Here is a 9,789-nt window from a genome sequence, read left to right on the forward strand (position 1 = left end):
TGGGGTGGGGTGGTGAGGGTCTGCCACTTAGACTGAGCATCAAGGAGCCCCTCTAGGAAAACTTCAGACTAAGGACCCCTTGCCTGGGCTCCTTGTCATTCTCCGTGTCTGCTTCAGGCCTTTCCTATTGCCTCTGTGTGACACCTTTGCATCCTTACCACATAAATGGCTCAAACTGGTTTCTGTTCCAGTTTGCAATGGAAGATCTTAAATAATCCTTGCAATGGAAGATCTTAAATAATCCTAAATCATAAGGAAGCCATTCAAAACTCACTCAGCGGCATCCAAAACATAGCTCCCATTGCTATTTCTCAATAGCTTTAGTAAATAACATTTTAATTTGCTCAAATCCAGGAACTAGTAAGATTTACCCATAGGCCAGTAATGAACTTGATGAGGCAATGTTCAACTGGCCACCAAGAAGCCACATGCAAATTGAGTTTGGTGGTGGACAGGTGTTGTGTGGCTGTCTGTCCAGTGCCAATCCTCCGTGCAGAACCTTTCTGTGGGTCTGTCTCTCAATGCCGGAGAACATGGCCTCCTGAGGGAACGCAACGTGGACCCACACCCCTTCTTTAATAGTCAGCTTGCCTCACAGCAGCAGCCTGAAGGGCCCACCCTCAGATGTGCAGAGACAGCTCTCTTATTTTTAACACCTTCAGTTTCACTAAGTGTGAAATAGAGACCATACCTGGCCTATGGCTCCAGGTCACCTTATTCCAGCATTTAAAATATTTTTAAAAACACAATTGACACTAATGTACAAACAATTCCACCTTATTGGAGCATGAAGGAGGGAAGATAGACTTGCTGGGGGAGGGTTTGAGTTGGGTTGGGAAGGGCAAATAGGAAAAAGTCCAGAAAGCATCTCTTCATGTATATACATGTATATATAGATACATATATATGTATGTGTAATATATATATGTTCATTTATTTATTTCATCTTTCTTTTTTCTCAGGAGTAAAGGGTTCACTGGGTCAGTTGAGAACGTGGTCAGATCAGGAGGCCGTGGTCAGTTCTGGGAGTTCTGCGATCTCTGTGTCGTAATAGTTCTTTATGTCAGAATACCTCTTCCTCTTCAGGACCTCTATGAGTTGCTGTAGGCGCTTGGCAAAAGAAAGTGCTTGGGGAGGTTTACTGGGAGATGGGGTTGGGGATGGAAGCAGATGCTGAGCGGGAGGTCGGGGATGGGCGGGTGGTTGGGGTGCAGGTGGCCGAGGAGGTTGCTGGAAATACCAAGAAGCGTGAGCAGAGGCAGGGTGGGCGTGGAGGGGTTGGGCCGAGGGCGGTCGAGAACTGGGGCGGGGAGGGATGGCCTGCTGAATCGCGTGCAGGGCACTGGAACCCATCTTGGAAGCAATCCAGTTCAGGTAGGGCCAGGTGGCCGTGTAGATTCCAGGGCGCTTTGCACGGGCACAGCCCACCCCCCAGCTTGTGATTCCGACGATCACATAGGCACTGTCCTCGCTGTCTTTGCACATGAGAGGCCCGCCGCTGTCCCCCTGCCCAGAAGGACACAGCGGTCACTGCCTGCCTGAGCCACTCTGTCCCCGCCCAGAAGGACCAGAGGGCTCTGGGAGGACACTTTCTGCAGTCACATGGTTTCCTGCTGCCATGAACACAAGTGTTGTGGTAAAGTTTGAGGTGGTGCCAACAGCTTCAGTTGGGATGTGAGAAGGGTGTGGACTGTCATGGCTCCCTTGTAGGGAGGAGATAAGCAAACCCGTGTGTCCATGCATGTGGCTTTACCTGCATACATGAGCACATGTGTATGAGAGGCTTTGGATGCTTTGTGTTCTGGGGAAGAGGGGTAAAATCCATTCTCTTCAGGATGGGTTTTGGGCGACATGTCCTGTGTGTTACAGTTGAGATAAAGTGCTGAATATGGTGGTTGGTTCCTTGTAGGGACAGCTAGTGGGTGTCATCTGCCACCTTCATTGTGACTGTAGGTGCTGAGGGGACCAGGAAGGAGTCACTGGAGCAGGGCCCTGGGCAGGGGAGTGGAGACAATGGAGGCCAGGGATCCAAAAAGAGGTGTTTTCAGGTCCTAGAGGGACCAGAAGGAAGGCTACCTGGCAGGTGTCGATCCTGCCTGCAGGATACCCTGCGCACACATTGGTTGACTGGATGCGCCCATTGTACCACTGGGTCGAGTTACACAAGTCGAGGTCGATGAGATCCACACGTGCTTCCTGCAGTACAGGGGATGGCCTGGGGGCTACAGCCAGGCCACTCAGTGGTCAGTGATCATGGATGACACGGAAGAGAGCCCAGCCTCCACCCCTCCCTGAACCCATCCTCTGTAAGGCTCCTCCAGTTCAACCTCAGGTTCCAGTCAAAGCCCCTGCTTCTCCTGATACGTCCTGAAGGGAAGAGAGCACACAACTGAGAGAGAAGAGGAGAGACGGGAATGCAGGTAGAGACAGAGATGTGTGGAGAGGAGAGAGGGCGGGAGGAAGGAAGGGTGGGAGGAAGGGTGGGAGGTATGTGGACAGGTGGACAGAGGGGTGGATGGAGCGTGGGAACACATTTGAATGGTAGGTGAGGGATGATGGAGGTTTGTCGTAGCATCAACAACTAGCGTGTGCTAAGCACTCACTATGCATCACATGGTGCTATGGCTCCAATTTTGGATCAGGAGGTTAGAATGCCACCCACCCAGGTCACAGTGGGGATGTGGCAGGGCTGGGATCGGGGTCCAGAATTTCTCCTTTCTTGACTCAAGTCCAAGACACCATTTCACTCCCCACAGTCTAGCCAGACATCTCTCCCTCCCTGCTTCTCATCTCCCATCAGGACTCCTCTGCTCAGCTTCAACAACCATAACCATTGTTCCAGGTGACACTCTGTGAACCACGTCTGGTGTGGAAGAGATCTCCCCACTTACCCACTACTCATCTGGCGTCAAGTGGACTAGGAAGTGTTGGGTGGATGAGAGATCTGGGAGTCAGGGAAGAGGCAGACAGCTTGGTCAAGGACAGAGGTCTAGAGAGGCAGCTACACCCATCTCGAATGGAAAGGGACCCACTGGACAGCTCCAAGGACCCTGAAGTACTAGAATACCCATGACCTACAGAAAACCACACCCACCGCCGGTTCCCCTCCCAGTCTGCAGAGAAAACTTCAAGCTGTGGTCAGGATCGGCGGAAGCTGGGCTGGCGAGGCCTCCCTGTGCCTCAGATCTGTGCTGAGAAGATCCAGTGCCTCCACACAGGCAGACCTGGCCGGGACATGGTGCTTGAAATGGCCCCGAAGCAGAGTCAGAACTCCCTTGAGAGCCCCAGACACTCTATCGTGGCCTTTGGGACAGGAAAGGCCCAACCTGCTGCCACTCAGGCAGCCAGCGTGGCGTCTGGCTTAGGCAGGGCCGAGAACCAGCGCAGCTGTGCCCCTTCATCAAGGGGTCCTGCAGACAGAGGGTCCCCCACAGCAGCAGCCACTCTGGCCTCTTCCAAAGCAGTGCCCCAGCCCAGTGGATGAGTCTGACATCATCGGGAGTACACGTGGGAGCAGCCTGACGCAGGGCAGACCCAGACGTGGCTGCGTGGGCCGAGGCGGCGAGACGGCGTGGCGGGCTTTGGTAAGTGGCTGCTGCGTGCGTGTTTGCTGGGCTTCAGTCCCGCTCTTCAATCTCCCCACACACACACCTTTTCTTACCATCCAAGCAGCAGTGAGAGTTTTGTACTTGCACTGCTCTTGGGGTGGGGTGACACTGGGACAGCAGTGGTAAAGTCCTGGCTTGTTAACCATTAATATGTCTTTTTAAATCTATGTCAGAGCCCATAGCCTTGAAAGCCATGGGTTTCAATGTGAAGATCCAGCTGTCTTGAAACAGAAAAGGGTTTTCTCAATCCCAACACCTTGGCTTTAACTATCAGATGCTAAAAAGCCTGCAGGAGCTCAAAATTCAATGGGAAAGAAGCAATACCTTAGGATAGTTCTTCCTGCCCAAAAGCAGATGAGTTCAAGGAAGAAGTAGAACAAGGAAGGTCTGAAAGAATCATAGGACTGTGGAGCCTGGGGTTTCTTTGAAACATGGGCTTGGAGTGGGGGATGCGTTTGCAAAAAGAGAGAGATCCCATTAAGTTTAGGGGAATTCCAGAACAGAAAAGGTCTTGCATGACATCCAAGGTGTAGCTGGGAGCCTAAAATCCTCCTGAGCAACAGGATAGCAAATGTGGGGTGGCGGTAGGGGTCGTGAGATCAGCCTTCCAGGGGCTGCTGGAGCCCCAAGAGCTGTGGACGTGGTCGGATGGGTGGGCAGAAGGACGCGAGTCCTCACTGCAGAGGCCATGGCAGCACCGTGGGCATTGGCAGCTGGGGCAGAGGTCGCACCCCAGGCCAGGAAGGGATGGGCACGTGCCAGCAAAGGCCCATCAAGACAAGGACAGCTGGGATGAGACTCCTTTCTCTGAAGCACAGGAAAAGTGACAAACCTGCCAGAAACTTAGATCAACCTCTGGGAGAATAAAATAAGAGAAGAATCCTAAAATTACTGATTTTTTTGTTACCAAAAAAACACTGAGTTTTAAGCCCCAAATGACTAAATTGCCTTGAATTGGGAAGCCTAAATTTTCCATTATCAAGGAAAAGGAGAGATTGAGAGCTAACTTAGTTTCAGTCACATCTTCACAACCCTACTGTAACTGGATAAAAATTCACGCAACCATTTACAGAAGGCTAAAAGCACAGGTCACACACAGAAACAGTCCTGCTTGGTCTTTGCCCTAACGGCAAAACCCTGCTGCCACTTAAGGGGGTAACTTATTGCTTCTGGGATAAACAGTGCCTCTAGGCTCAAAGTATGTGAAGAGGGGTGTCCGGGACATGGAGCCACAGCCCTGGGACAACCATAACTGTTCTTTCAGGTGACACTCTGTGAACCACGTCTGGTGTGGAAGAGATCTCCCCACTTACCCACTACTCATCTGGCGTCAAGTGGACTAGGAAGTGTTGGGTGGATGAGAGATCTGGGAGTCAGGGAAGAGGCAGACAGCTTGGTCAAGGACAGAGGTCTAGAGAGGCAGCTACACCCATCTCGAATGGAAAGGGACCCACTGGACAGCTCCAAGGACCCTGAAGTACTAGAATACCCATGACCTACAGAAAACCACACCCACCGCCGGTTCCCTCCCAGTCTGCAGAGAAAACTTCAAGCCACGCAGACGAGCAGGATGGATTTGGGTGCTGTGACTGGACAAGGGTGGGAGCAGTGCCCTGGGAGGCTGCTGCTGACAGTGACAAAGGCAGTCCTGGGAATAGGAGGGCTGGACCCTGGAATCTCACACATAAGGAAACGTTCAGCTTGGAGACCATCTGATCTAGCCCTTCCATTTACAGCTGAGGAAACCGAGGCCCAGAGAGGGGAAGGTACTCCCCATGGCCACAAAACCACATCTAGAGCTCTTCTCCAAGTACAGTTTCAGGTAATGCATCCAATTTCCAGAATCCAAGAGCTCGGGCTCCAGGTGCCAAACACAGGCACAGCCTTGACCCCATTCTGAACGATGCCATGCTCTACTCATGCCTGCACGCAGCAGGTTCCCAACCATGTGACCTGGGACAGGGACCCAGCTCTGCTCACTTCATTGCCCAGACATGAAAGGGCACAACAACAGGCCATGAAAGGAACTCAAAGTCACTCAGCTTGGCACCAACATGTGACAGCTGCACCACAGAGACCACCAGGAGAGTGACGACCAGTGTCCCCCCTGGGGAGCCCCTCCCGTACTCACCATTCTCTTTTATGTATCCCCAGCCAGCCACCCAGCAGATCTGGGGGCCTCTGGGGAGGCCCGCCTTAAACTGGGGCAGGCAGCCCGGCCCAATGTAGCGCCCACATGTAACGGGAGGGGTGATCTTCAAGAGAGCAATGTCGTTTCCCTCTGTCAGAGGGTTGTATTTTTCATGAACGACGATTTTCTCAACATATCTCTCCTGCAGAGGTGCCTTCACTGGCTTATTGTTCCCATACGAAATTTCCTTTGCGCCAAACACCAGTCTCCAGTCATACACTTTACTGTGGGCACAAAGGTAAGCCAGGTCATTTTCACTGATGGGCTGGCTGCACAGAACCCCCTGGCGACGGTGACCCTCAGGGCCTTGCACCAGCAAGGGTCTGTGTCAGCCCCCCAGTCGGCCTGCACTTGGCCTGGAGCACCAGGTGGACTCTGCGCCCAGCTCCCTGGAGAATGTCCCTTCTGAGAAGGACCGTTCTGAAGACCGCCCTCTGTGCATTCCCACACGTACTTTTTGCTGTCGAAGCAGTGAGCAGCAGTAAGCACCCAGTGTGCATTCAGCAAGCTGCCTCCGCACGCGTGGTACCTGTGGCTATTGTACGTGAAGATCTGGAGGCTGACAATCCAGGGCCAGGCCCCCTGCTGTGCAGTCTTCCCTCCGACAACTCGGACACCACCTTGTGGGCTCTGCCTGAACCGTAACCCACAGCGACCACTGAGGAGAGACCAGGGCACAGTTCAAACCAAGTGTAGGCACAGCCTGTCCTTGTAGCTGCACAACGGGGGAGGTAGGGACGTGGGGCAGGGAAAGTGGAGACGTCCAGGCTATTTGGGGAGCACAAGCTCCAGGAGACGGTTTGAGGCATTATGGTTCCTAGGGTCTTGCAGGTGTGTTTAGAAGGGAGGAAGAAGAGGCCTGGGGTGGCAGGTCCCTGGGTGAGCGGGGTGCTGGCTAGGGTGGGTCAGGGTCTGGGGCAGAACGTGCTGGCCTAGGGTCTGCAGAGCCAGTCTTAGGTGGGAGACTCAGAAGAGCCACATGACCAAAGGGGTCTTGGGGCTGCAGGGTTGGGTCAGACAGTGACTGGAGAGAAAGGTGCTGGGACCACAGGCATGGGGTGCACTGGGAGCAGCGGAGGCCCAGGGATGGAAGCTCTAGGAGCTGCGTCGCAGGCGGGAGGCCCACAGACTTAGGGAGTTGTTGATGTTGCGGGGTACCCTGGGGGTGAGAGAGTCTGCAGTTGGGTGGAGGTGCGAGAGGCATGACAAGATGGTATCTCGGGGCCACTGCAGGTTGGGATGTCTCAGCTGTCTGTGGGGGGACAGGGGCTCCTGACAACCAGGACCTGGCGTCTGACAGGTCAGTCCTTGGGGAGCAGGGGGCATGGACCTGGGTGCTGCAGAAGCCCTGGGAGCTGAGGGGTCTGTCTGGGGAGGAAGCTGTGAGTAACTTGGGGCCCAGATTCTGGGAGCGGGGAGGGTCGGAGCCGGGGTGTGGGTGACAGGAGCTGTGAGACCTAGGGGCGTCAGAGGCCCAAGCTCAGCCTCCTTCCCCTGAGCCCTGGACAGAGGGCGTCAGGGTGAGCCCTGCCATTCAGAAGATACTCTTCCCCTCCCTGAGGGGCCCTGACACTTACTCACACGTGTTGTTATCTCTGGCGACCACGGACGCTGCCACGACCAGCAGAACGGCAGTTGGCAGCATCTCGCCCATACTCCTGCCCCTGCCTGGCCGGCAAGCCCAGTGACCTCACAGAGCTCCGTGGCCTCTCAGCCAATCAGCAGGTGACTTTCCACCCCACCCCCCGCAGTCGGGCCAGGCAGGAGCCCCTTGTTTAGCTGGTTCGTGCTGAAGTGACTCCCCAACTTCCTACACAGGCTCCCACACCCCCAGGACGGTGGGGGCCTTCTGTGCAGCCCATTCCCCATCCCCGGCCCAGGGTCTTCATCCCCAGTGACTCTCAAGGTCCCGCGTAACCCGACTTTCTGGCCTTGTGCAGCTCTGGGGGCCGCCCCTAATGCGAGCTGTAAGCACTGCAGACTCTGGATTAAGGAGCAGCTCAGCTCTTCCGTGACAAGACGGTACAACACATCAGTGGTTAAAAGGAGTCAGGTTCAGCAGAGTAATAGATCCTTAGCTTTTGGTGGGGCAAACTGTCTTTCTCTCTTCACGTGCCTGCTATCAGCACACTCTTCAGAGAGCCTTTCTGTCCATGGCTGGATATTGTAGGCTCTTCTATTTCCAGCCTGAGTGTCTCCGGGTCTCCTTTCTGTGACCTGTGTGCAGCGAAGGGTTTTTTCCTAAGTGAGAATGTCAGGAGCTTTCATCACAGCTACCTGAATATCATGAAGTACCGTTTTCTCCATCTGATAATTAGGAGAGCATCTCACCTTCCAGAGTGTAGCAAATGCTCACTGCATCTTCCTGAATTTTAAAACATTTCACCTCCCCCGCAGGAGTGTCAGGAGGTCACATCTTCACCTGCATGAGGGCAGTCTTACCTCCTCCACTGAGTGTAAGGTCTCAGCCAGGCTACCTGAGTGTCAAGAGGTTGCATCTCACCTGTATGAGTATCACAAGATCCACTTCTTCTATTGAATATCAAGACATCTTATCACTTCTTCTGAGTGTCGTGTTTTCAAATTATCAGATGATTTCCCTGAGTATCTAACTGAATGTCATACTTTCTCATCTCATATAACTTTCAGGAGGTTACATCCCCTGTAACTGGATTAGCAGTAGGTCTCGTATATTTTACCTGAGGATGAGGGATATCATCTCTCCCTGAACATGAGGACTTCTCTTTCCTTCCAGGTATCCCCTTGTTGTATCTTCTCTACCTGAGGATCAAGGTGTCTTATATCTGCTACCTGAATGTCAAGGGGCTGCATCTCACCTATATGAGTATTCTGAAGTCTCAGCTGCCACACTGGAGTGTTGGGGCTCTCACTCCCCCTGCCCCCCACCCCAACTACCAGAGAGTCTCCTGTCCTCTACGTGAGTATGGTCTCATCTCCCTGCCTGAATGGCATGAGCTTTTATCTTCTCTGTAAGAGTAAAGTGTCCAAAGTTCTCATGTCCTCTCCCTGAGTGTCTGGAGGTTTTTCTCTCCCCTTCTTGGTTGTCTGGAGGTCTTATCTCCCACACCGAGTGTCGAGGCACTTTCTCTCCTCCACCTGAGTGTCAGGAGATCTTGTCTCTGCCTGGCAGGCCTCATCTCTTCAGCTGTACGTCTAGAGGTTCCATCTCTTTTCTTTAAGTGACCACGAGGTCTCATCCCCCTACTGGAGTGTAAGAATATCTTCTCTTTCCTGTTTGAATGTTGCGAAGTCTCATTTCCCCTACCTGTGTGTCAGGCATTCCCATCTCTCACCTTATTGTCAGGACATCTCACTTCCTCTGGAGGAATGTCCAGGGTCTCATCTCATGTACCTGATTATCAAGAGATCTTTCTCAAATGGGTAAGCAAATAGACTGACAAATTTTCCACATTAAAAATAAAGAACTGTCACGTTCTCTACATGAGGGTCCCAAAGGAGCCAGGACATCTCATCTTTGTTTCCCAGGGAGTGACAGGACCTTATTTCTCATATCTGAGTGGCAGGATGATTTAACTCCTTTCCCTGAGTATTGAGTTGTATTATTTCCTTTCCTATTAAGCAAGAGCTTTATTTTCCCTTAATGAATATAAGCAGACCTCAGTAATATCAACTATCTGAGTGCCATGAAATTTTTATCTCTGCTACCTGCATGTCAGGATGTCTCCCCTCTTAGAGCTGAATGACAAGGGATCTCCTCTCCTCTCCTCCACCTGAGCGTAAGGGCTTGTCTCCTCAAGTCAGTGTCAGGGATCTCAGGTACTTTGAGTATCAAGAGCTCTTACCTCCCACACCTGTGTCACAAGGGTGCACTTCTTCCTTCTGTCAGGATTCTTCTCCTTTATTAAGTATGTGAGTTCTGTCTTTTTCAACTTCTATATCAGGTGGTCTCACCTCCTTTATCCGAAGGGCAGGAGGTCTTATTTGCCAGCCTGAGAAGTAGCAGGTTTC

At 52.6% G+C, this 9,789-nt stretch overlaps 1 protein-coding gene across 1 annotated transcript; it reads right to left on the reverse strand.

Annotated features, from left to right (window-relative positions):
* Positions 1 to 908: 908 nt before the first annotated feature.
* ACR (acrosin) lies at positions 909 to 7,508 on the reverse strand. The gene is made up of 5 exons (XM_012789492.3): positions 7,377 to 7,508; positions 6,254 to 6,457; positions 5,740 to 6,023; positions 2,077 to 2,222; positions 909 to 1,506 (listed from the first exon to the last, which is right to left on the reverse strand). The coding sequence occupies exons 1-5, from the start codon at positions 7,451 to 7,453 to the stop codon at positions 1,003 to 1,005; spliced, it is 1,215 nt and encodes a 404-aa protein (XP_012644946.1). The 5' UTR covers positions 7,454 to 7,508; the 3' UTR covers positions 909 to 1,002.
* Between the last annotated feature and the right edge of the window lie 2,281 nt (positions 7,509 to 9,789).

This window comes from Microcebus murinus, chromosome 10 (genome assembly GCF_040939455.1).
Source record: "Microcebus murinus isolate Inina chromosome 10, M.murinus_Inina_mat1.0, whole genome shotgun sequence".
In the NCBI taxonomy this organism is placed as follows: domain Eukaryota; kingdom Metazoa; phylum Chordata; class Mammalia; order Primates; family Cheirogaleidae; genus Microcebus; species Microcebus murinus.